The 27,616-nt window shown below is 39.8% G+C and overlaps 1 protein-coding gene and 1 pseudogene across 2 annotated transcripts; both read right to left on the bottom strand.

Moving 5' to 3' along the window:
- Positions 1 to 606: 606 nt before the first annotated feature.
- MRPS14 (mitochondrial ribosomal protein S14) lies at positions 607 to 26,794 on the bottom strand. 2 transcript variants are annotated; one of them, XM_025430239.3, is made up of 4 exons: positions 26,061 to 26,079; positions 17,653 to 17,702; positions 15,559 to 15,717; positions 607 to 1,093 (listed from the first exon to the last, which is right to left on the bottom strand). In XM_025430239.3, the coding sequence occupies exons 1-4, from the start codon at positions 26,062 to 26,064 to the stop codon at positions 911 to 913; spliced, it is 396 nt and encodes a 131-aa protein (XP_025286024.2). In that variant the 5' UTR covers positions 26,065 to 26,079; the 3' UTR covers positions 607 to 910. The 2 variants fall into 2 exon arrangements, with proteins under 2 accessions (XP_025286024.2, XP_025286025.1); XM_025430240.3 differs by lacking the exons at positions 17,653 to 17,702; positions 26,061 to 26,079 and adding an exon at positions 26,642 to 26,794.
- On the bottom strand, positions 9,079 to 15,551 carry LOC112648578 (swi5-dependent recombination DNA repair protein 1 homolog; annotated as a pseudogene).
- Positions 26,795 to 27,616: the final 822 nt, after the last annotated feature.

Below are 27,616 nucleotides of genomic sequence, written 5' to 3'. Positions count from 1 at the left end.
AGAGAGAGAGAGAGAGAGAGAAAGAGAGGCAGAGACACAGGCAGAGGGAGAAACAGGCTCCATGCAGGGAGCCCGACGTGGGACTTGATCCCGGGTCTCCAGTATCATGCCTTGGGCTGAAGGCGGTGCTAAACCGCTGAGCCACCCGGGCTGCCCTGAACAAGACAATCCTTTGCTACCTTTACCCATTTCTGTTACAGACAAAATAAACAAGAATACAGAAAATGTAAACTATTCCAACAATTTTTTCCTGTTTGGATAGATTTTCAGGGGCTTAAAGAGACATTTGTTCTAAAGGCTGTTGAAGATGGAACAAGAAAACATGTAGTGCTTCTGCCTCGGGTCCAACTACCACACAGAGAAGTCGAGCATGAATTAGATAACTGAGAGCATAAGCTCTACCTTGTTGCCCTAACAGTAGAGTGTGCTGTGCAGCGTAGGGAAGCCAGGCCATGAGGACAAATTGCCACAAATGAGCTACTTGTCCATGAGTTGCATTAACTATTAGATGACACTGCTTTATCAAACAATGCCCTTAAAAATACAGGAACCCTCATACGTTGCTAAAAGTTTTAAGTGTGAAGGAAAAGGCAGGCATACAGAGAATATTTTCACAGAATATTTTTTTTTCACAGAATATTTTTTATTACTCTACTCCTTGTACCATGCATGGAAACAGTGTGTTTCATTTTTAAGTCCAAGAGAAAAGATAATTCTCAGATAGCTGGAATTCACGGACAGAATGAAACATCCAAATTTCTTCATTTGAAGTTAAAAAGTACTTTAACCGTAGGCAGCATCAGGCAGAGCAGACTCCCATGCTGCACCCCTGTGAAACTAGGTTTTCCCCGAGCAGAGAGGTCTCTTCTTGCCAGAACTGGTTTCCCTGCTCAGAAGGTTCAGAAGCCGGTTACCATACTGCTCGCTGGACCCCGGACAGCTGCCCGTGGTCTGCTAAGTGACGGAAGACAATACGACTAAGCCTCCAGCGCCGCTTTACACCACGTGGACGGGATGTCATAACACACCGGTTTCGGATTCTGACAGGACAGCTATCCCGGGGAAGGGCGGCAATTTCTCCATCAGCCACTTCCTAAGGGAGTCACAACATTACTACCCAGATCACATGCACAGTTATTCTAGATGCTTAAGTCGGAACAGAGGGCTAGATTCACTGATGTAGCCAGTCTGCCAAAGAACCTCAGACACAGTAGTGAACCTTAACCTCTGGGTAGGTAGAAACAAATAGACCAGGAAAATGACAGAAATGTTTGGCATGCTCCCAAAACAATTTTTAAGAATTTTATAGAAATTTAACATAGACACTCAAGAATCCACAAACCATTAAGTGTAAAGCTCAGTAACTTAACATCTCTGTAACAAGCAACCAGAGATGTAACCAAACGGCAGTAGCAGCCCGGGCCCCACCTGTGCCTCCTTTCAGACACTGAACACAGGCACTGTAGCCAGCAGCTCACCTGATTACTAACACCAATGATGAATTCTTATTTAGATTTTATATAAACATAGCCATACAGTAGGCATTCTTTTTTTATTCATTTCTCTTTGGCTTTTTTATTCAATAATATGCTTGTGAGATTCATCCCTGCTGTTTGTTGCATGTGTTGGGATTGATTCATCCTCACTGGTGGTGATTTTCTTTGTGTGAACATATCATAATTCCTTTATCCATTCTATAACTGATGGACATCTGGGTAGTTTCTAGTTTTGAGCTATTACGAATAGGGCAGCTACCTAAATTTTTCTTGGATCTTATTTTATTTCTATTGAAGTATACTTGACACACAGTTTCAGGTGTACGACAGTGATTCGACAAATCTATACTTATGCTGTGCTTACCACACGTGTAGCTACCTTCTGTCACCACACCACACCATCACACCAGTGACCATATTCCTATGCTGTACATTTCATCCCATGACTCAGTATAAACAGGAAGCCTATACCTCCCACTTCCTTTCACTTCCTGTGCCCATCTCTCTCCTCCAACCCTGGCAACCATTAGTTTGTTCTCTGGATTTATGGGTCTGCTTTTGTATTTGTTTTCGATTCCAAATATAAGTGAATTCTCATGGCATTTGTTTTTCTTCCACTTAGCATAATACTTTCTAGGTCCATCCATGTTGTTACAAATGACAAAATCTCATTTTTTATGGTCGAATAATATTCCACTGTATATACATAAGTGTATACACACACACACACTCCTTCTTTACCCATTTTCCTTTTGATGGACACTTGGGTTGCTTCCCTATCTCAGCTACTATAAACAATGCTTCAGTAACACAGGGGTGTATGGATCTCTGAATTAGTGTTTTTGTTTTCCATGGGCAAGTATCCAGGAGGGGAATTACTGAATTATACGGTAGTTCTATGTTTAATTTTTTGAGCAGCTTCCATGCTGTTTTCCACAGTGTCTGTACCAATTTATATTCCCACCAACACACACACAAAGTTTCTCTTGAATCTACATCCTTGCCTACACGTATTTCTTTTTACTTCTAACTATTCTGACAGGTGTGAGGCGACATCTCATTGTAGTTTTGATTGGCATTTCCCTGGTGATGAGTGATATGGAACATCTTTTCATGTGTCTGTTGGCCATCTGGATGTCTTCTTCAGGAAAGTATCTATTCAGGTCCTCTATTTTTAAATATTTGCTTTTTTGGGTGTTGAGTTGTATAAGTGTTTTTGTTTTTAAGATTTTATTCATCCATCTGACAGAGAGTGAGCACAAGCAGAAGTGGCAGGCAAAGGGAGAGAGAAAACCAGGCTCGCAGCAGAGCAAGGAGCCCAAAGCAGGGCTCTATCCCAAGACCCCAGGATCATGACCTGAGCCAAAGGCAGATGCTTAACTGACTGAGCCACCCAGGAGCCCCAAGTTGTAGAAGGTCTTTATAGATTGTGGGTACTAACCTCTATAATCATTTGCAACATATCATTTGCAAATATCTTCTCCTATGCAATAGGCTTTCTACTTTATTGATGGTTTCCTTTGATGTGCAAAAGCTTTTATTGTGGTGTTATTCCCAAAAGTTTATTTATACTTGGTTCCCTTGCCTGAGGAGACATATATCTAGAAAAATGGTGCTACAGATGATGTCAAAGAAATTACTGCCTATATTTTCTTCTAGGAGATTTATGGTTTCACATCTCACATTTAGGTCTTTAATCCATTTTGAGTTTTCTTTTATGTAGGTATAAGTACATGGTCTAATTTCATTCTTTTGCATGTAGTTGTCCTTTGTCATAGATTAAGCGAGTTTATTTCTGTCCTATTTTGTTCCAGTGATCTATATATCTATTTCTGTGCCAGTGCTACATTGTTTTGATTATTATTGCTTTGTAGTATATCTTTTCTTTTTTTAAGATTTATTTATTTATTCATGAGAGACAGAGACAGAGACAGAGAGAGAGAGAGAGAGAGAGAGAGAGAGAGAGAGAGGCGGAGACACAGGCAGAGGGAGAGGCAGGCTCCATGCAGGGAGCCCGACATGCGACTCGATCCCGGGTCCCCAGGATCATGCCCTGGGCTGAAGGCGGCGCTAAACCGCTGAGCCACCAGGGCTGCCCCACTTTGTAGTATATCTTGAAATCTAGGATTGGGATACCTCCAGCTTTGTTCTTTTTCAAGATTACTTTGGTATCTGAGCTCTTACATGGTTCCATAAAATTTTTAATATTATTTGTTCTAGGGACTCCTGGGTGGCTCAGCGGTTGAACGTCTGCCTTTGGCTCAGAGCGTCCCAGGATCGAGTCAAACATCGGGCTCTCTGCATGCAGCCTGCTTCTCTTCCCTCTTCCTATGTCTCTGCTTCCTTCTGTGTGTCTCTCATGAATAAATAAATAAAATCTTTAAAAAATATATTATTTGTTCTAGTTCTGTGAAAAGTACTGTCGGTATTTTGATAGGAATTGGACTGAATTTATAGAGTTCTTTGGGTAGTACGGACATTTTAACAATATTAATCCTTCCAACCCATGACCATGGAATAGCTCTCCATTTGTTTGTATTGTCTTCAATTTTTAAAAAAATTTTTATTTATTTATTCATGAGAGACACAGAGAGAGAGGCAGAGACACAGGCAGAAGCAAGCTCCATGCAGGGAGCCCGACGCAGGACTTGATCCTGGGTCTCCAGGATCACACCCTGGGCTGAAGGCGACGGCTAAACCGCTGAGCCACCAGGGCTGCCCTTGTCTTCAATTTCATCAGTGTTTTATAGTTTTCAGAGTACAGGTCTTTTATTTACCTCCTTGGTTAACTCCTAGCTATTTTGTTTTTGGCGCAGTTGTAAACAAGACTGTTTTCTTAATTTCTCTGTCTGCTACTTTATCATTAGTGTATAGAAATGTCATCAATTTCTGTATATTAATTTTGTATTCTTGTCTTCCTTAGTTTTTCACCTAATACCACACATTCTTGTTTAAATCATTTGGAAAATACATGAACATATTTCTGTTGTCTCCTCATAGGTTTTTCCCATTTTGAGATTTAACTGTGTAACACACTATGATGATCTGATATATGCATACACTGCAAAATAATTACAATAAAGGCCTAGTGAACACCTCCATCATCCCAAATAATTACCCTCCCCCCCCTTTTTTGGTGATGAGAACATTTAACATTTCCTCTCTTAGTAACTTTCAAGCATATAATACTTTATTGTCTATAATTACCATTTGATATGTTAGACTCAGAACTTACTCACCTTATAAATAGAAGTTTGTAGATTGCCCAAGATCTCCCCATTTTCCCCTACCTCCCAGCCACTGGTAACCACCATTCTAATCTGTTCCTAGGAGTTCAACTTACTCCACATTCCATATGTAAGTGAAACCAAAAAGTATTTGTCTTTCTCTGACTTACTTAACGTAATGCTCCCCAGGTACATTTATCTTACTGCAAAAGGTAAAATACTATTGTATGTTGTATATGTGTGTATGTACACCACATTTTCTTTTAATAAATATCACATTCATTTGCTGGCACTTAGGTTGCCTCCCTATCTTGGCTATTGTGAATAATGCTGCTATGAACATGGGAGTGCAGGTATCTTCTCAAATTACTATTTTAATTTTCTTCAGATATGCAGAAGCAGAACTACTGGGTCATAGGGTAGTTCTATTTTTAACTATTTGAGGAAGCTCCACACAGTTTTCAATAATTAGTGCACCAATTTACATCCCCAATAGTGCACAAAAGTATCCTTTTCTGCACATCTTTGCCAAAAGTTACCCTTTGTTTTTTTGTTTTGTTTTGTTTTTAAAGATTTTATTTATTTATTCTTGAGAGACAGAGAGAGAGAGAGAGAGAGAGGCAGAGACACAGGCCAAGGGAGAAGCAGGCTCCATGCAGGAAGACTGACATGGGACTCGATCCTGGGACTCCAGGATCATGCCCTGGGCCAAAGGCAGGCGCTAAACCACTGAGCCACCCAGGCGTCCCCAGTTTGTCTTTTTGATAATAGTTATTCTAACAGTTATTCACTTTGTCTTTTTGATAATAGTTATTCTAACATCTCATTGTGGTTTTGGGTTTGCATTTCCCTGATCATAAGTGATGCTGAGCATCTTTTCATGTACCTGTAGGGGACATTTGTACATCTTTGAAAAAAACATCTATTTAGGTTCTCTGTTCATTTTTCAACTAAAGTGTTTTTGGGGTTTCTTTTGCTATTGAACTAGAAGAGTTTCTTATATATTTTGGATATTAACCCTTTATCAGGCTTTTGGCTGTGCAGAGTTATTTACTTTTATGTAGTCCCACTTATTTTTGCTTTCGTTGCTTGTGCTTTTGGTGTCATATCTTAAAAAAAAAAAAAAAAAAAAATCACTGCCAAGACCAAATGTCAAGGAGCTTTTCCCTCATGTTTTCTTCTAGTTTTACAGTTCAGATAAGTTTTCATTCATTTCGAGTTAACTATTGTAAGTGGTGTAATAAGACAGATGTCCAATTTCATTCTTTTGCACCTAAACATCTAGTTTCCTTGACACCATTTATTAAAGCAACTATTCTCTCTGTGTTGCATAGTTTTGGTTCCTTTGTTGAATATTTGTTGACCGTATAGGAATGGGTTTATTACTGGGCTCTTGGTTCTCTTCCACTGTTCTTAGTGTCTGTTTTCATGCAGTATCATACTATTTTGAGTATTACAATTCTGTAATAAAATGGTTATTTTATTTTTAAGTAATTTTGATACCCAGTGTGGGGCTGGAACTCACAACCCTGAGATCAAGAGTCACACACTCCACTGACAGCCAGTCAGGAGCCCCTATAATAAAGCTTTAAATTAGGAAGTGTGTTGTCTCCACTTTGTTCTTTTTCAGGATTGCTTTGGCTATTCAGGGCTCTTTTGTGATTCCATATGAATTTTAGGCTTTTTTTTTTTTTTTTTTTTACTTTCTGGGGAAAATGCCATTGGAATTTTGATAGGGCTTGCAAAAAGTCTATACATGGATTCGTGTATAATAAGGACATTTTCTTTTCTTTTAAAGACTTATTTATTCATTTATTTATTTAATTTGTTTATTCGTGAGAGACCCACACACAGGGAGAGGCAGAGACAAAGGCAGAGGGAGAAACAGACTCCATGCAGGGAGCCCAACGCAGGACTCAATCCTGGGTTCCCAGAATCACGCCCTGGGCTGAAGGTGGTGCTAAACCCCTGAGCCACCCGGGCTGCCCTAAAGACTTATTTATTTATTTTAGAGAGAGATAGAGAGAGGGAGAAGGGACAGGGGGAGAGGGAAAGTAAGAATCCCCAGCAGACTCCCCACTGAGCACAGAGCCCAACACAGGGCTAGATCTCACAACCCTGAGGTCATGACCCAAGTTTAAATCAAGAGTGCCCCACATATGGACATTTTAACAATATTAATCCTTCTGATCCATAAACACAGGATCAACCACTGAGCCAACCTTTTTAAAAAATTTTCTTGCCTGAGTACTCTGGCTGGGACTTCCAGTACTGGGCTGAATAGAAGAGCCATGAGTGGACATCTTTTTCTTGTTCCTGACTTTAGGCAAAAAGCGTTCAACCTCTTACCACTAAGTGTAATGTTACCTATGGGCTTATTATTTTGTTACATGTTTCTTCTACACCCAATTTCTAGAAAGCTTTTATAAAAAAATCTTGTTATTTTGTCAAATGCTTTGTCTACATCTGTTGAGATGACTATATGATTTCTGTATTTCATTCTATTAATGTGGTGTATCATATTTATTGATTTGCATATGTTGAACCATCTTTGCATCCTAGGGATAAATCCCATTTGATAATAATGGATGATACTGTTAATATGGTATTGGATAGGATTTGCTAGTATTTTAAAAATTTTTGCATCTACATTCTTCAGGGATATTGGTCTGTAGTTTCTTTTCTTTGAGTGGGAAGTTGAGGGGGGAGGCAGGGAGGGGAGGAGAGAAAGACAGAGAGAGGGTGGGGGGAGAGAGAGAGAGAGAGAGAGAATCTTAAGCAGGCTCATCACCCAGGAGAGCGCCATGCAGGGGGCTTGATCTCACAATCCTGAGGTCATGATCTGAGCTGAAATCAAGAGTTAGCCACCCAGGCACTCCTTTAGTTTCTTTTCTTATCGTGTCTTTATTTGGCTTTGATAACAGGGTTGTTTATTTGCTGTTGTTGTTTTTTTTTTAAAGATTTTTATTTATGCATGCATGAGATAGAGAGAGAGAGAGAGGCAGAGACACAGGCAGAGGGAGAAGCAGGCTCCACACAGGGAGCCCGACGTGGGACTCGATCCCGGGGCTCCAGGATCATGACCTGGGCTGAAGGCGGCGCTAAACCGCTGGGCCACCGGGGCTGCCCTGGTAACAGGGTTATACTGGCTTGATAAAATAAATTTAGAAATGTTCCCTTGCCTTCAAGTTTTTGGAAGAGTTTAAGAAGTATTGTATTAATCTACCTTTTTCTTTAATGATTTAAAAAAAATTTGGAGGGGGGAGAAGGAGAAGGAGAAGGAGAAGGAGAAGGAGAAGGAGAAGGAGAAGGAGAAGGAGAAGGAGAAAGAGACTCCCAAGCAGGCTCCATGTCCAGCAAGGAGCCTGGGATGGAGCTTGATCACATAACCTTTAGATCATGACCCAAGCTGGAAATCAAGAGACAGACACTTAACCAATTGAGACACTGAGGCACCCTAGTATTACACCTTTAAATGTTTCATGGAACTCACTCATGAAGCCATATGGTCCTGGGCTTTTCTTCACTGAAAAGTTTCTGATTACTAATTCAATAGCATTATTCATTATTGGTCAGTTCAGATTTTCTATTTCTCCTCCATTTAGTCTTTTTAGGCTGTATATTTCTAGGAATTTATCCATTTCTTTTGGGTTATCCAATTTGTTGGCATATAATGGCTCATATCAGTTTATTTGTATTTCTGTAATAACAGCTGTAATGTTTCCTTTTTCATTTCTGATTTTGAGTTGTTTAGCTAACGATTTGTCAATTTTGTCTATCTTTTCAAAACATCAGCTTAGTTTCACTGATCCTTAGTATTTTTCTAGTCTCCATTTATTTCTGCTTTTATTCTTTGTTATTTCTTTTCTTTCCCTTTTTCTTTAAGTAAGCTCTATGCCCAATGTGGGCCTTGAATTCATGAGTTGCATGTTCTACCAACTGAGCCAGCCAGGTGCCCCTGTTATTTCCTTTCTTTTGCTAACTTGGGCTTACTTACTTTGCTCTTCTTTTTTCTAGTTCCTTAAGATATAAAGTTAGGGGGGCAGCCCTGGTGGCGCAGCGGTTTAGCGCCGCCTGCAGCCCTGGGCGTGATCCTGAAGCCCCGGGATCCAGTCCCACGTCAGGCTCTCTGCGTGGAGCCTGCTTCTCCCTCTGCCGCCCCCCCCCCCTCTGTATCTCTATGAATAAATAAATAAAATATTTTTAAAAAGATATAAATTTAGGTTATTTCCCATTTGACTTACCAGTCATGAAAACGTGAAACCTCTGGGATACAGATCAAATGTGATTTGAGAGGAGGCTGCAGAAGGGTGACAGAGCTCTGACACCTATGGTAAAGATTCTGACTGCTGGAGAAGTGAAGATGAGAGATCAGATGAGATTTACATTTTTAAAAGATCACTTGCAATATAGAGAATGAATCTAGTAAGGACAAAAGTGGTTGAGATGGAGGAAAAAGAGATTACTGCAGAAGCTTGCATTAAGGATTTCTCAGCAGAGATTTTTTCTTATATATGTGCATATTAATGTGTGTGATTATATTCACTCAAATATGACAAGTATGACTGACCCTCCACCAGACTGTGAGAAAGCACATTAATTACTCTAACATAGTACATAAATTAAATAAGATAATGTATATGAAAGCCACTATATTAACTCAAACTATTAAGCATTAAAGAGTATTTCCTCAATCGGAAAAGGACAATCATCATATGGTTTCACTCATATGTAGAATGTAAGACATAGTGAAAGGGATTATAAGGGAAAGGAAGGGAACTGAATGGGAAAAATTAGAGAGGGAGACAAACCATGAGAGACTCCACAAAGGGTTGTGGAAGGGAGGTGGGCGGGGGACTGGGGTAACTGGTGATGGGCACTGAGGAGGGCACTTGATGGGATGAGCACTGGGTGTTGGCAAATCAAACAAATAAAAACAAATGTAAAAAAAAAAAAAGTATGCCCTAGGTATTATATTCTTTTTGGTATAATTGTAAATGGGACTGTTTTCTTAATTTCTCTTTTTCCTACTTCATTATTAATGTTTGGAATTAGAACAGATTCTGTATATTAATTTTATATCTTGCACCTTTATTAAAATCATTTATCAGTTCTAATAGTTCTTTGGTGGAGTCATTTGGGTTTTTAAGAATATTTTATTTATTTTAGAGAGAGAGAGAGAAAGCATGCGCACACAAATGAGTGGAGGGAGAAGAAGGGCAGGGAGAAGGAGACAGAGAATCTCTCAAGTAGATCCCTTGCCAAGTGTGGAACCTGACGCAGGGCTCAATCTCACTCCCTGAGATCATGACTTGAGCTGAAACCAAGAGGGGTTCTTAACCAACTGTGCCACCCAGGTGCCCCAGGGTTTTCTATGTATAGTATTAGGTCATCTGCAAACAATGACAATTTTACTTTACCAATTTTGATGACTTTTCTTTTCCTTGTGTGACTGCTACAGTTAAGAGTTCCAGTACCATACTGAATAAAAGTAGTGAAAGTGGACATTTTTGTCTTATTTCCAAATTTACCGGAAAAGCTTTCAATTTTTCACCATTAGTATTACATTAGCTGTAAATGACCTTCATTTACATTATATAAATGACCTTCTCATTAAGTTGAGGTATGTTCCCCTTAAATCCAGTTTGAGTTTCATCATGAATGGCTGTTGTATTTTGTCAAATACATCTACTGAGATGATCATATGGGTTTTATTCTTTGTGGGTAGTCTGATTTGCCAAAAGTGAACTACCCTTGCATCCCTGAAATAAATCTCTTTGATTGTGGAGAATGATCCTTTGAAATGGCTTTGCTTTTTTTAGGATTTTTTTTTTTACCTATGATCATCAGAGGTTTTGGCCTGTGGTTTTCTTTTTTTGTAGTGTCCCTGTCTGCTTTTGGTATTGGGTAATGGGGGACATGTGAATGAATCTGAAAGTTTTCCTTCCTCTTTTATTTACTGAAGTAGTTTGAAAACAATAGATATTAGCTCTTCTTTAAATGTGTGGGAGAATTCACCTGTGAATACATCTGATCCTGGATTTTGTTTGTTGGGAGCTTTATTACCAATTCAATTTCATTGCTAGTAATACGTCTGTTCAGATTTTCTATTTCTTCCTGATTTGGTTTTGGAAAATTGCAGATTGCTAGGAATTCACCTATTTCTTCTAGGCTGTCCAATTTGCTGGTATATAATTTTCCAAATATTCTCTTATAATCAATTATATTTCTGTGGTATCGGTTATTTCCTCTCCTTTATTTATTTTATTCCTTACTTCTTCTTGATAAGCCTGGCTGTTTATTAATTTTGTTTATCTTTCCAAAGAACCAGCTTTCTATCATTGTTCTTCTCTGTTCTTTTTTTCCATGTCTATTTCGTTTATTTCTGTTCTGATCATTATTATTTCCTTCCATCTACTAGCTTGGAGATTTGTTAGTTGTTTTCTGGCTCCTTTAAGTGTTAGGTTAGGTCAGTTATTTGAGATTTTTCTTAATTCTTAAGGTAGGCCTGTATGACTCTAAACTTCCCTCCTAGAAATACTTTTGCTGTGTCCTGAAGATTTTAGCCTACACTATTTTCATTTGGCTCCATGTCTTTATTAATTTTCTGATTTCATCCTGATTCATTTGTTGCTTAGTGTCATGTTGTTTATCCTCCAAGAGTTTGTGGGTTTTTTCTTCTTACAATTATTTCTAGGTTCATACTGTTGTGATCAGAAACGATGTATGATATGAGTTCGATCATCTTAAGCTTTTTGAGACTTTGTTTTATGACCTTACGTGTGATCTATCCTAGAGAATGTTCCCTATGTACTTGAAAAGAATGTGTATTCTGCTGTTTTTGGATGGAATGTTCTGTATATATCTGTTAGATCTGGTCTAATGTATCATTCAAAGATGCAGTTTCCTTATTGATTTTCTGTCTGGATGATCTACATTTTACTGTCAATCTCTCTCTTTATATCTATTAATAGTTTTGTTTTACTGTCAATCTCTCTCTTTATATCTATTAATATTTGCTTTATGTATTTAGGTGGTCCTATGTTGGGTACAGAGATTTGCAATTGTTATATCCTCTTATTGGATCGATCCATTTATTATTACATAATGCCCTTCTTGGTCTCTTGCTACAGTCTTTGTTCTAAAGTCTTTTGTTTGTTTGTTTGCTTGGACATACGAACAAGTTTAATTACCTGCTACACCATCCAGATGGAAATACATGGGAAATGGATGAAAACAAGGTTCATAAACTTAGGAAACAGGCATGCATCTTTAGACCATTTTAGGTTTAGACATTTACCAGACAATTTTTGAATATTTAGAAGATTTTTTTTTTTTTTTTACCACAATAAGCAAAACCATATATTAAAATGGACTTCCAGAGGTGCCTGGCTGGCTCAGTCAATGGAGTATGTGTTTCTTGATATCCAGGTCGTGCATTCAAGCCCCACACTGGGTATAAAGATTACTTAAATAAGTAAAACTGTAAAAACAAAAAAAAACCTGACTTCCAGAAATGGCCATCTTTTTTTTCTTTAACCTAAGTTTCTTTTCACATTTCTTTAAATGTCAAGTTTTCTTTGTGGCAAATTTATCCAAAATACTAAATTTTCACTGTAAAACTTATTTTATAGTTATATAAGAGTGCCCTAAATTGATGTTCATCAAGATATCTAAGCCCTAATGGTTTCTACCTTCCTTTTAAAATGTATTGTTTTAAGTTGTCATTCTCAGAAATAGCAGAGAAAAAAAATTATGAATTAAACACCTATAAATTCATCTTCATTTCTGTTATAGTGTAGCAATTTATCATCTAACCCATAGTGGTCTATCAACTGAGTAAGGCTGGATTTCTTCTCCTCAAACATAGCTGATACAACTCATAAAGCAATAGGTGGCTCCAGCTTCTCTACTTCTTTATTAACAACTATAACAGACAGGACAATCTTTGAGCTGTAAATTTTTACCAGTTTTAGCCTCTGAAGAAGGTGTTCTTTCTCCTCAATCTGCTTGTCCAACTTTGCTTTTTCTTCACTTAATCCTCGTTTGGGAAGATCATTTACAATGTCACTTTGAAGATCACTGCAAGCCTCAGTATCAAGTGATTCAGTTTCACATGCACTGATTTTCTTTTCTTTTTTTTTTTTTTTTTTGACTTTTTTTTATTTCTAAGTAATCTCTATGCCCAATGTGGGACTCAAACTTTCAACCTTGACATCAAGAGTCGCATGGTCTATCAACTGAGCTACCTAGGCCCTGCAATGACATTCTTGAAGGTATTTTTCAAATAAATTTCTTCAAATTCACTATCTGTGTGTTTAAAATTTTCTCGAAATACCAAACAGTTTTCTTCTATCGAATATGCTGGTTTCTCTGAAAACATCTCATCATTTTCTTCATTCTCTATGTCAAGCGTTTTACCACACTGTAACAGGAATTAAATGAAGATCTAGTTTTCCTTAAGCATTCTCTAAGGGCTGCACTCATAGCTTGTTTTCTTGAACTACTCCCCATATGGGAGACAGTGGATTGGCATAGTCCTGAGGAGTGCTAGCTAAAATCACAGCTGAGTCGGATGGGCTTTCCATCTTGAAAATGAAACCTTGATGACCCTCTTCTACTGCCATTCCCAGAGTGCAGAAAACACACCTCAAGTATTAGCCTGGCTTTTTTTTTTTTTTTCACTCCTATTTGCAGGGTTTACGTTTTTCCACTTTCAGTCTGTATATACCTTTACGTCTTGAAGTGAGTCTTGGGTAAACAGCATGTAGATGGGTCTTATTTTTTTTATCCATTCAGTCACTCTATGTCTTTTGATTGGAGCATCAGTCCATTCACATTTAAGTAATTATTGATAGGCACAGACTTACTACCAGTTTGTTAATTGTGTCCTTATTGTGTTTGGTTTTTTTCTTCTTTTGCTCTCTTCCCTTGGGGTTTGATATTTAGTCTTATGCTTGAATTTCTTTAGCTTTATTTTTTATGTATCTACTTCAACTTCTTCATTTGTAGTTACTCTTGGGTTATATATAACATCTCATGTGTATAACAGTTTATATTATATTGATTGTAGCTTAAGTTCGAACTAAAAGCAGTAAATTCCTACCCTCCATGTTTTATAGATATGATGTCATGTTTTACATCTTCTTATTTTGTGTATCCTTAGACTAACTTTCATTGGTAAAACTGATTTTACTACCTAAGTTTTTATGTTTTTTTTTTTTAAGTTTTTATGTTTTAACCTCCATATTGGCTTTATAAGTAATCAATTTACTACCTTTATTATGTCTGCCAATTTAACCAAGGAGGTGAAAAATTCTATATTCTGAAAACTCTAAGACACTGATGAAAGATACTGAAGACAACACAAAAAATGGAAAGATATCCCATGGTCATGGATTGGAAGAATTAATATTATTAACATGTCCATATTACCCAAAACAATCTACAGATTCAGTGCCATCCCTATCAAAATACCAACAGCATTTTTCATAGAACGAGAACAAATAATACTAAAATTTGTTTGGAACCACAGAAGACCCTGAAGAGCCAAAGCAATCCTGAGAAACAGGATATACTACAAAGCTCTAATAATCAAAACAGGATGGTACTGGCACAAAATCAGACACAACTGGAAGCCCAAAAATGAATCCACGTTTAAATGGTCAATTAATCTATGAGAAAGGATGCAAGAACGCACAGTGAGGAAAAGACAGTCTTTTCAGTAAATGGTGTTGGGTAAACTGGACAGCTACCTGCAAAGGAATGAAACTGAACCACTTACTTATACCATATACAAAAATAAACTTAATATGGATTAAAGACCTAAATGTAAGACTTGCAACCAGATTACTCCTAGAAAACAAAGGCAGTAATCTCTTGGATATCAAACACAAAAAGGCAACCTACTGAATGGGAGAAGACCTGTACAAACAATACATCTGATAAAGGGCTAACATTCAAAGTATATAAAGAACTTATACAACTCAATACCAAAAAGGCAAATAATCCAATTAAAAAATAGGCAGAGGACTTGAATAGACATTTTTTCAAAGAAGACATAAAGATTATAGATGGCCAACAGACACAGAAAAGATGCTCAACATCACTAATGATCAGGGAAATGAAAACCAAAACCACAATGAGGTATCACCTTACAACTTTCAGAATGGGTAAAATCAAATGCTGGCAAGGATGTAGAGATCTGAAATCATGACCTGAGCTGACGTCAGGAGTCCAACACTTAATTAGAGCCACCCAGGTGCCCCAATAAGACTCCTGAATGCAGGTATTTTATGTCACCAGTTAGGCACAGGACCTTATGCTCTTATGCTTCAGGAAGTCAAATAGGGTTGACATCCTCTTATTCAAGTTAAGAGTAGAAGAAAGTAAACCTAGATGGGAAGCCGCTTCAGCACACAGAGGTGGGCAAAGGAGTTCAGAGAGATAGGCTAGGAGCTGCCCTAGGAGAGGAACAGGTTAGGCCAGGCAGGAGGCAGATGGCCTCCCTCAAGCATCAGCAAAACCTCCCAATGCCTTGACAGTTCAAAGAGTTGGAAGTAGGGAGAGAGATCTTAGGTCAAAATAACTGCCCAATCTGTGTGCTTACCAGTAGATTCTAAGGGTCATCTAATGAAACAGTTAAAAGGTGAGTTAGGAATGAATATTCTCTTTAATCTGAAACTCACCAAAATCACTTCAAGGGTATTAATTTATGTTAACAAGAATTTGATATTCTCCAGAAATTATATTGTCACTAAGTCACAACAGTTTCAACAGTACTCTGATTTGAGAATGATCTTGTGGCAGAAAGGGGCTCATCCTAATAGGCTCACCTGAAGATCTTTTGGCAAGATGGTATTCTTTCTGAGTGAATTGATCCGTAGCCTCTCATCTGCATATTCATAGGCCATTTTTCGTCTCTTCACATCACGCAACATTTTCCAGTCCACATAATAACCTCGAACTTGGCCTGAAGCTGATGAAGGAACCATCTAAATAACAAGGAACAAGGTGAAGGATAGTGAGATCCAGGCTTTGCCAGTGTCTCTCATCCTGTGATCCCTTTTATTGACTATGACCTAATACTTTTTTTTCTAATCATTTTGGATCACTTTAAAGATTTTATTTTATTTTTTTAAGATTTTATTTATTTATGCATGAGACACAGAGAGAGAGAGGCAGAGAGAGAAGCAGGCTCCACGCAGGGAGCCCGACGTGGGCCTCAATCCCGGGTCTCCAGGACCCCACCCAGGGCTGAAGGTGGCGCTAAACCGCTGCGCCACCGGGGCTGCCCAAGATTTTATTTTTTTTTTATGTATTTGCAGAGCACAAGCAGGGGGAACAGCAGAAGGAGAAGCAGCAGCAGACTCCTCACTGAGCAGGGAGCCTAAAGCAGGGCTTGATCCCAGGATCATGGCAGAAACTTAACTGAGATTCCCAGGTGCCCCTGGATCACTTTAATAATGTAAACTAGTGGACAACTCAAAATAAATTACTTCCACAAAAGTACATTAATCCAAATGGTGGTAATTAATAATGCCAAAAAGGTGTGTTGGAGAAATTTTTTAAAAAATTTATTTAAATTCAATTAACATACAGTGTATTATTAGTTTCAGAGGTAGAGTTCAGTGATTCATTAGTTGCATATAACACCCAGTGCTCATTATTACAACACGTGCCCTCCTTAATGCCCATCACCCACTCACCTCACTTCCTCCCCCCCCTTCAGTGACTCTCTGTTTTCTATAGTCTCTTATGGTTCATATTCCTCTGATTTCATCTTATTTTATTTTTCCCTCCCTTCCCCTATGATCCTCTGTGTTGTTTCTTAAATTCCACGAGTGAAATTATAACTGTCTGATTGACTTACTCCACTTAGCAGAATACCCTCTAGTTCCAACCACATTGTTGCAAATGTTAATAGTTCTTTTTTTTTTAAATTTTTTATTTATTTATGATAGTCACAGAGAGAGAGAGAGAGAGAGAGAGAGAGAGAGAGAGAGAGGCAGAGACATAGGCAGAGGGAGAAGCAGGCTCCATGCACCGGGAGCCCGAGATGGGATTTGATCCCGGGTCTCCAGGATCGCGCCCTGGGCCAAAGGCAGGCGCTAAACCGCTGCGCCACCCAGGGATCCCTCCCTTGTTAGATTTTTAATATAATTCTGTTGGATCTTTACTTAGGCTAATAGTTACATGGTTCAAAAACCAAAAAAGTATATAAAAAAGAAAAACCATGCAGACTCTCTCCCACCTTATCCCTTACCCAATGACCACTGCTCTACCTTCAATGGTACCACTGTTACTAGATCTTGTGTATCCTTCCAGATACCTACACACACACACACACACACACACACACACACACACACACACACACACACACACTCTATTTCCCAGGTTTCATGTCCTCCTCCCTTTTTCTTCATTTAACAATATATTTTGGAGAGCTTTCATATCCACATGTAAAAAATTTCTCCATTTTCTTTGGGCTACATATTCCACTGTCCATGCAGTGGACTTGACAAGGTTCAGGGCACACTACCTCAAAATATGGCACCTTGATATACATTTCAGGCAAAAGGAATCTGAAACACAACAGGTACAGTAAAGACTTTCTGACCTCCCCCTGAAGCAGGTGGTAAGACCCTCAGGTGAGACGTGCCTCCCTACACTTAAAGGGGCTTACGGCAGGGGGTGGGGGGTGGGGGGTGTTGGTCAGCCTTACCATTGAAGATGGAGGGATGCCAAGAGGAATGTGAAGGAACAGGCCTTGGCAATCCCTGAGTTTACCACACTCAGCTCATATTTTCTCTTATCACATTTCCCCAAAACTTAGCACTTCACCAGACTTAGCATAAATACTCAGGTTAAACCACTTCTTCCAGTCATCATTGCCTTATGAAGGCTCACTGTCATGTAAAACTTACATATTTGTATGCTTTTCTCCTGTTCATGTCTTTCGTTACAGGAGTCCCAGCTGAAAACATAGAAGAACAGAAGGAAATTTTCTCCTCCTCACAGATGCATCATTTAATCAGTCTGTGACCTCCTCGTGGACATCTAGATCACATCTCATCATTTATCATTCAAAACAATGCACTGAATGCACTGAATAACCTCCTACATATATTATTTTACATTCATCCCTTTAGATCAGCAAGATACATTCTTGGAAGCAGAATGCTAGGGTAAAGGGCACTTTGAAATTATCACTGAGCTAATATTTTTAGCACAAGTTGTTCTGTAATAAGACAATACATTTCTCACTGTCACATGTTTACTTGCTAAAAAATAAAACCACATGGCCAAAATGGCATCACTTAGGTCGGGTCCTCAAACAAGAGTTTAATACCTAATCTACTCACAGTTTCAACCTCCCTCAGAAAAGTAGTCTTATCTGACTAGTCAAGAACTTTCTGATGGGTGCCAGTAAGTACCACATAGGCCAGTCCCCCAAAGGAAGATGAGGCCATCTGCTTAAGATCTCCTGTTCTTATGTATTTATTTTAGATTTAAAGATTTATTTATTTTTGCAGAGGGGAGTGGAATGGGGGAAAGAGTTTTAAGCAGACTCCACACAGTGTGGAGCCCAGCACAGGGCTCAAATCCACAACCCTGAGATCACAACCTGAGCCAAAACCAAGGGTCAGATGCTCAACTGACTGCCACGTGCCCCCAAAACTCATTTTTTAAAACAAATTCATTTTAGGGATGCTCAGTGGTTGAGTGTCTGCCTTGGGCTCAGGGCATGATCCTGGGGTCTGGGATGGAGTCCTGCACTGGGCTCCTTGCGGGGAACCTGCTTCTCCCTTTGCCTGTGTCTCTGCTTCTCTGTGGGTCTTTCGTGAATAAATAAAATCTTTAAAAACCAAATACATTTTAATCTTAACCAGCTTGACCACATATTAAAATTCCTTTTCAAAGATTCCTTTTCCACAAACCCTCTATTGCTCTTTTTTTCCTCTGTATTCCAGTTTTGTCCTTTTTCTTTCTTTAAACAACCAGTCTCATTTTAGGACAAAATTAATTTTTTTCCCTTTAACAAAAAATTCATCTCTATTTCTCATACTTTCCTGAAAACATCCTATTTTCTTGACATATGGAAATGTTTCCTTTTTTAGTAGTTTTAATTACATACATTCAAACGTTTTACCTTAGAAACTGTAATTCATACTAAAAACTAAGAAGCGGGCAGCCCCAGTGGCTTAGCGGTTTAGCACCGCCTTCAGCCCAGGGCATGATCCTGGAGACCAGGGATTGAGTCCCATGTCGGGCTTCCTGCATGGAGCCTGCTTCTCCCTCTGCCTGTCTCTCTCTGTCTCTAATAAATAAATTAAAAACCTTTAAAAAAATAAATTAAAAAAAGAAAACTAAGAAGCAATTGTGAATGGAGTGTTAACCACCATTCCTTAATTTTGCCAAGTTATAAATACATTTCATATTATGTAGAAGCATATGTGTCCCTTTTAAAATTTTTTTCTTGTAGTATTAACACATATAAATCTCTTTTAGTTTCTTTGTAGTAGGAATCCAAAATAGATAAACCTATGTTTAGTAATGTTTTAGTGTTTTGTCTTATTCTATGTATTTAATGAATTTAACTTAACTCATCATTTAACTTAGTAAAAGTTTAAGAGCCTGATGCAGGACTCGATCTCAGGACTCTGGGATCATGACCTGAGCTAAAGGCAGGCATTGAACTGACTGAACCACCCAAGTGCCCCCAGGAAAGAGTTTTAATATCAAAAGCTGGTACCGGGGCACTTGGGTGACTCAATTGCTTAAGCGTCAGGCTTGCTTTCGGCTCAGGTTATGATCTCAGGGTCCTGAGACTGAGTTCTGTGTGGGGCTTAATGCTCAGTGGGGAGTTTGCTTCAGATTCTCTCTCTCTCTCAAATGAACAAGTAAATCTTAAAAAAAAAAAAAGAAAGAAAAGAAAAAAGAAAAGAAAGAAAAGAAAAGAAAAGAAAAGAAAAGAAAAGAAAAGAAAAGAAAAGAAAAGAAAAGAAAGAAAAGAAAAGAAAAGAAAAGGCTGGTGGTACAAAATGAGGATCTGGTTTTCCCTCTGCTAAAAGGACAGTTTTCTTGGACTTTCAACCTGCTTTTGATTAATACTGACAATTTTTTTTTTACCTTTTAAGTTTCATAATGATCTGTGATCCTATTTAGGCAACTGCTTTTGGAGATTTTTAATAAACTTCCCAAAATCAAATTTAGATGAAGCCTTTGGCCTGGAATATCCTAAAAGATTGGTTAATTAAAATGTAAATTAGAAAAAAAAAAAGGAGGGATCCCTGGGTGGCGCAGCGGTTTGGCGCCTGCCTTTGGCCCAGGGCGCGATCCTGGAGACCCGGGATCGAATCCCACGTCAGGCTCCCGGTGCATGGAGCCTGCTTCTCCCTCTGCCTGTGTCTCTGCCTCTCTCTCTCTCCCTCTGTGACTGTCATAAATAAATAAAAAAAAATAAAAAAAATAAAAATAAAAAAAAAAAAAGGAGACAAGAAAAAATATGTAAATTACATGAGAAGCACTGTCAAGGAAGTAATACTAAGTCTTTATATTGTATTTGTAAGATTGTGGCACATGTGCCTGAAGTCCATTCGGCTTCTGCAAAAATGGACTCTCACTACCAAACCTGCCATTTGTGTGTCCTTGTAACATGACAACAGTTGGCTCTTACATTGGAGATATTAAGATGGCTCAAAAACCGCTGCCCACAAATAGGACTACAGGAAACCCAAAACAGCCATGTGGCTCTTCTCTGCTGTCAAACCCTGATTTTCAGTTTTTGCATTCCTTCACCCTCCATGATACATTTAAGATGATTCGAACTATGGACAGACATTAATGTGGAGACTTCTTTCAAATTACAAAAACCGTCTACTAGTAATGTCCAATCTGTGTAGGCCACAATCCTGGAAAAATCCTGTTTGTGCTCCCAGAGGCTTCAAACCTCCTTCTGTTGAGCACTTGCAGCTGATTTCATTTAACTGCCACTTAGCATGGGCAATCAATATGTTCCTGTTATTTTAAGTGTTTTCTGATTGGACTGAAGCTTTCCCTGACTGCAAAGCTGATGCCCTCCCACAACAGCAAAGAAATGGTTAGAAGTGTGTTTCCATGATCTCCAAGGACCAAAGTGCACCCCTTTCACTAGGTAAATCATACAAACATTAACAAAAAACCTTGCAAACGTTTTGGAATTTTTTTTAAAGATTTTATTCATTTATTAATGAGAGAGAGAGAGAGAGGGGGGCAGAGACACAGGCAGAGGGAGAAGCAGGCTCCATGGTGGGACTTGATCCTGGGACTCCATGATCATGCCCTGGGCCAAAGGCAGCGCCAAACCGCCGAGCCACCCAGGTTGCCCACATTTTGGAATTCTATCTACATATGACATTCTGCTGATCTCTTGTTGTCTTATGCTAGTATGGCGAGCTACTATAAATCTTTAATACCTTAAGCTAAACTCTATAATCAATATGTACATAAAGCTTTCTCTGAACCCCAGTTCAAAGGATCCTACTGGTTACAGTCTGGAAGCTGAGAATTGGGCATTTTGAAAACATCATCAGAGAAAAATAGTTCTCGAGCCCCACTGGTAAAGACCTTACCCAAGTGCTCCTGACCACTAACAGTGCTGCAAAACCAAAAGATATTAGGCCATGGATACACACAGCCAGAAAAACCACTCCACCTGACACCTGGCCTATACAGATGCTTCAGACTTCTTTTTTTTTTTTTTTAATATTTATTTATTTATTTATGATAGTCACACACACACACACACAGAGAGAGAGAGAGGCAGAGACACAGGCAGAGGGAGAAGCAGGCCCCATGCACCGGGAGCCCGACGTGGGATTCGATCCCGGGTCTCCAGGATCACGCCCTGGGCCAAAGGCAGGCGCCAAACCGCTGCGCCACCCAGGGATCCCCATGCTTCAGACTTCTAAATCAAATTGACAAAGAGAAGTAACTGACATTGCAACAGACTACTTCCACTCAAGATGACAGATCAAGACTTCATACAATAAACATAAAACCAGCTCTCCTTTTCCTTTCCTTTAATCTGGTACCCCCTGGAAAGATTAATGTCCTCATTAACGTCCCAGGCCCTTGTGAAGAGGGGGTAACTCTTATTTCAGCCTAGGAGAAAATCTAACTGTGCTCTTGACTTTTCATAAGCAAAATAAGACATCTTATTGGTCAATTTCCCTGAATTCACATCGTTGAGTTAAAAAGGACCTACCAGGAGGCTTTCATGACTCAGATTTATTTGACAGGCCCATATTTCTCTGATTGGGATAAACATAAATGAGGCTATGATCAAGAACTGCTCCTTAATTCTTAAAATTATTGCAAAATAAGTTACTAAAGCAGTAACAGCCCAATAAAGATCCTGAGACTCCCTAGCCAAAGTTGTCCTTGATAATAAATTAGCTCTCGATTATCTTTTATCTGAACAAGGTGTCAGTCCTTATGGCCACCACCACCTGCTGTGCCTGGATTAACACTTCTGAGGAAGATGAAACTCAATTACATAAAATCACAGAACAAGTCATTTGGCTTAAAAAGGCAGCTCCTTCCCAGGGTCTTTCTTTGACTTATTTAATTTTGATTCATTTGGCTCTTGGGGACCATAGCTCTTTAACATATTCCATATATCAGGAATTATCTTGCTTATAGTAATCATAACAGCTCCCCTCATGCGTTGTATTCTCTCAAAAGTTATTAATGCATGTTCACGGCTGCTAACCACCAAGCAAATGATCTCCCTAAGACCTGAAACATCTGGGGGCGCCTGGCTGGCTCAGTCGGTAGAACATGCAACTCGATCTTAGGGTTGTAAGTTTGAGTCCCATGTCAGGCATAGAGATAACTTTAAAAATTTTTTAAATTAGGAAAAAAATTGAAACATCTAAGGAACAAAGAAAATGACCAACTTAAAAAACTGAACCTAAAGCCATGATCTGTGAATATCCCAGAGGTTAAGCCAAACATCACGACCTACAGAAATCACACACAGAAGAATAACAAAAACTGCTAGAACTTGAAGTTGGTTACTGGGTGATGCTAATGCCTTCAATTCTTTTTTTTTTTTTTTTAATTTTATTTGTTATTCATAAGAGACACACAGAGAGAGGCAGAGATATAAGCAGTGGGAGAAGCAGGCTCCCTACAGGGAGCCCGATGCAGGTTGAGATCCCAGGACCCCGGGACCATGCCCTGAGCCAAAGGCAGATGCCACCCAGGCGCCCCTAGTGCCTTCAATTCTTATCACATTTCTGTCAAGCTGAAAGTCTGACCAGAAGGTGGTAATTATAAGAGAAAACCACAGGCCCAAAATGGCATCATTTAGGCCAAGCCCTCAGGCCAAAGTTTAATACCTAATCTACCCCTGGTTTCAACCTCCCCCAGAAAAAGCAGTCTTCAGTCTTCACTGGTCAGTCAGGAATTTTCTAATGGGCACCAATAAGTGCCCCACAGGTCCTCCATCCCCCAAAGGAAGATGAAGTAGTCTGCATGAGAAGATCACTGTTCATTCCCTCTAAGGGGAAGTGATATTGCCTGGAACAATCCTTTTCTTTTGCTAATAACTTTCTTGCCCCACCCTCTTTCCTATAAAAACCTCCATTTTGTACAGTTCCTGAGAGCTCCCCTCTACTTGCTAGATGGGAGGGTTCCTGATTCCAACATCAATTAATAAAACCAACTAGATCTTCAAATTTACTCAGTCCGATTTTTTCTTAATTTAGTTCAGGCATAGATTACATAGGCCACCAAAATTCAAGTCTCTCCCAAACCAGAGCAAACATTACATGTTAATTAAATTTCAGCTATGAAGGGACACCTGGGTGACACAGCTGGTTAAGCATCCAATCCTTGGTTTGGACTCAGGTTGTAATCTTCAGGGTGGTGAGATCAAGCCTGGAAATCGGGCTCCTCACTCAGTGTAGAATCTGCTTGGGATTCTCTCCCTTTGCCCCTCCCCTTCGAACTCACACTCTCTCCTTTCTACAAGAAAGAAATCAATCTTAAAAAAAATTTTAACTATGGAAATGATGATTTCCAATAAAAGCTCTTTATAGAATATACGTACAGCATTATACAGAATATAAATTGAAAATGAAATTACTAGAACACCAACATTTTTTCAATCTATTAATAAAAGATAAACTGAATGCATTCAATGCTAACGGGTAAGACAATTCTACAATCACCCTTGGAAATGAAACAAGCACAGTGGAATTCCAATATTGATTTAACACATGACTAAGTTAAATGAATACCATGGTTACTGGGGCTGGAAACAACTATCATGGAAAAAGGGGCTTTAGCAAAGCTTTGAAAGGACTGACCGGATTTTTGACATAGCTGCGGGGGCGGGTGGGTGGGTTGGGGAACGGGACAGTGGGAGAGAAGCTGAAGTTTGTTCAACCCAAACAGGAAAATAAACAAGATAGACTCCTAAGATCAGGGGAGATCATTCTGGCTGAAAGAAACAATTTGTGTTGAAGGGCAACTCAAGGTTCAAATCAAACTGAAAGTTAAGGAAACTTAGAAAACAAAATTAAACATTTTCTTTCTTTTCCAAACTATTCCTAATCAACCTCTCTACCATCTCTGAACAGGTTTCTATCTATTTTTAAACGTCTTTCTTTCTTTTTTTTTTTTTTATAACTTTTTTTTTTCTGGCTAGCTCTTAAATACTCTTAAAGAAATACTCTTAAAACATTTATTGGTCTATTATATTATTTCTTCTGAGAATGTTTTACGTCCTTTGCCTACATTTATAGTATCAATATTTTGTCGGTTTCAAACACTGCTATATACATTAAGATTGTATTCTATTCTGTACACATCCTCTTCTGCCCCCCAATCTGTCTTTAACTCCCAAAATGCTTTCAGTGGGCCCTCAATTCGTGCTCTACAGTCATCAAAATCATCTAAATCCTCAACTTCCCTTAACATCTTCAGAGTTTTGCTCTAGCTGAATCCTGAATCCCTCCTGCTGGCTTTCCCTGTAGTTTTTTTCTCCCGTGAATGGCCATGGAGGTGGGAGAAATGTATTCCTTGCTCTTCAGGGAAGCTCCCAAACTTTTCTTCCTGAAAGCAAGCTCTGACTCTTGCTTTTGGTTTGTACCTTTCACCACCCCTCAACTCCTGCACTCATCTACCACAGCCCTTCCCTTTCATTTTCACTGAATCTAGATCCTGGCTCACTGTCACTCTCCAATATTCTTGTCCTAATTCCTGGTGATCTCAGTATACACGAAATTATCTCCTGATAATTTCCTCGAACTCCTCTCCTCCAGTGATTTTTGATACTCCCTTCCATGCCCTGGGTTTTTTACTACCAGTAAGTGGAAACTTTCCATTACCTCAGTTTTGTGTGTCTCATTCTCTATCACTTCTGTCTGGCTTGCTCCTTCAAACACTCCAATACCAAGCCCTATGAGGTTTTTAATTCATTAATTGTACCACCTTTTCACTCTCAGCTTTTGATTTCCTGTTTCCCCCTTACCCAGCCTAAATTCCACAGTGTGAATGGGTGACGGGCACTGGGGGTTATTCTGTATGTTAGTAAATTGAACACCAATAAAAAATAAATTAAAAAAAAAATTCCACAGTGTGTAAATACAATGTTGTATCTCATACAATCCCAACTCCCTCCACTCTGATATAGCAGCCGCTAACCCCATACTGCTTCTGAACCCCTGAAATGTAACCAGTGCAGATGGGGAATGTAATTCATAATTTTATTTAATTTTAATTCATTAAAAATTTAAACTGAAGCAGTTGTAAACGTCAAGCAACTTTACTGTCTTGGTAGGACTACATTTTCCATCTTCATGGTGGAAAATGTAGCATTCAAACGGAGATGTGCTGTAAGGAAAACTCCCAACTGGATTCTGAAAATCTAGTATGACAAAACAATGTAAATATCTCATAAGTCATTTTCATAGGTTACATACTGAAGTAATATTTTGGATATACTGGCTTCAAAATATTTTATTCAAATTAATTTCAAGTTTCTTTTTACTTTAACATAGCTACTAGAGTATTTTAAATTACATATAGAGCTGGCATTATATTCCTGTTGGACAACACTACCACAGATGATGACCTGCCCATGTTCCTAAGACCAAACAGTGTAACTTGAGACTCACCACCTGTCACCTGCACAAGGGTACAGGTCCAGCAATTTTCCCCGCCCCCCGCTTACAGGATCTTGCCGGTTAACACAAAGACAGGCAGTTACTTCCGACACGTGGAAAAACATGCACACAAAACACCCACTCTTAACCCACCTCTCCTTCCCGTAGCTACTGACCCATTTTTCTGCTCCCCTGGCAGCAAAACATCTGCAAAGATTTGTCTATACTCGTAGCCTCTCCCATTTCTTTCCTCTCGTCCTCTCTCTCGAACACACCGAAACTGCTGTGATGAGGGCTCCAACGACTCTCACGCTGCTAAATCCGACAGCCAGGTCTCAGCCCCCTGTAACTGGCCTGTCAACTTTGCGCACAGACCCTGCTCCCTGCCACGCTGTCCTCGCCTGGTTCTGGGCCACCGGTCTCCGGGCTTTCCCTCTCCCTCGCTCGACTCTCGTCAGGTCTCCTTTGCTCTCCTCGGAACGCTGGAGTCCCTGGGGGTCACAGTCCACCGACACCCCCCAACCCCCACCTTCTCTTCTCCGCCTGCTCTCACTTATAAGTCGGCGGCAATCCGCAGCTTTCAGCGCCGGTGCGTTACGGGCTTACGAACACCAAATTTGCATCTGCGCGGCTCGGAGACCTCCCCTGGGACGACTCCGCACTGGACCCTACGGGCGGCAGAGTAGTAGGAGGGGACCCGCGGGTTTGGGGATTCAGTAGGGAGGGCGGGGCACGGGGCTAAGGGCGCGCGCCTGACCTGCCGGACGGTCCGCAGCAGAGAGCCCAGCACGGAGGCCGCCATGTTGTCTGCCGCAAACGCCGAAGCGCAGGAATATTTATTGACGGCTCTTTACGGCGAGGACGCGAGGGGCGGGGCCCGGAGCGCAGGGGGCGGGGCGCAGGGCGGGGCGTTAGCCTATGGCGGGAAGGCTCACTTATTGGCTTTGCGTTCTCGCGGTATTTCACGAAACGTGAGCCAATTACAAACCCCGGAGCGCGGCTTTGATGCTGATGGTGCCGCCGGCTGTCCTCGCGTGCTGCTGTTTTTTCTTCAGCTTTTCGATACTTTTCAAGTATCTTTGCCCCTACCTACCTCCTTTCCTCGGCTCCCCAGACCTACCTTCGTCACCAAGTTCTCTTCTCCTGGTTCTCGGTCTCGCTGAGCCTGCTCCTCCTCCTATGTCCTCCATCCAGTTTAGGATGCTATTTCCCACGAACCTAGAATTCTTGCCAACTCCTCCTCCTCTGTAATTCCTCCTTAGACTTTGCAAATCCTTTCCGTCCACTATAATGGAGATAATGATTGTATAGATAATGGCAATGATAAAGACAGTTCCAGTTTATATGTCTGGGATTTTTATATACATTAAAACACTTTTTTTTGCGGGGGGGGGGGGGCTTGTTGTCATTTATTTTATTTTTTTTAAAGATTTTATTTATTTGTGAGAGACACAGAGAAAGAGGCAGAGACACAGGCAGAGGGAGAAGCAGGCTCCCTGCGGAGAACCCGAAGTGGGACTCGATTCCGTGCCCCTGGCAGAAGGCAGACGCTCAACCACTGAGCCACCCAGGCACCCAGATTGTTGTCATTTAAAAACTGCTTTTGCAGGGGCGCCTGGCTGACTCAGGAGACCACGCGATTTTTGATCTCAGGGTCATGAGTTTCAGCCCCATGTTTTACTTGAATAAAAATTTTTTAAAAGGCTGTTTTCAGACTGTAATACGGGGAACT

The sequence above is a fragment of the Canis lupus genome, chromosome 7 (genome assembly GCF_003254725.2).
Source record: "Canis lupus dingo isolate Sandy chromosome 7, ASM325472v2, whole genome shotgun sequence".
Lineage (NCBI taxonomy): Eukaryota > Metazoa > Chordata > Mammalia > Carnivora > Canidae > Canis > Canis lupus.
This window is presented reverse-complemented; position numbering and strand designations above follow the sequence as displayed.

Excerpts from the sequence above, each read along its gene's own strand:
- MRPS14 (XM_025430239.3), bottom strand. Across the intron at positions 15,718-17,652 it reads GGAGAAAAGCATACAAATAT|ATGGTTCCTTCATCAGCTTC; the intron begins GTAAGTTTTACA and ends CTTGTTATTTAG. Across the intron at positions 1,094-15,558 it reads TCTTGCCAAAAGATCTTCAG|GAAGTGGCTGATGGAGAAAT; the intron begins GTGAGCCTATTA and ends TGACTCCCTTAG.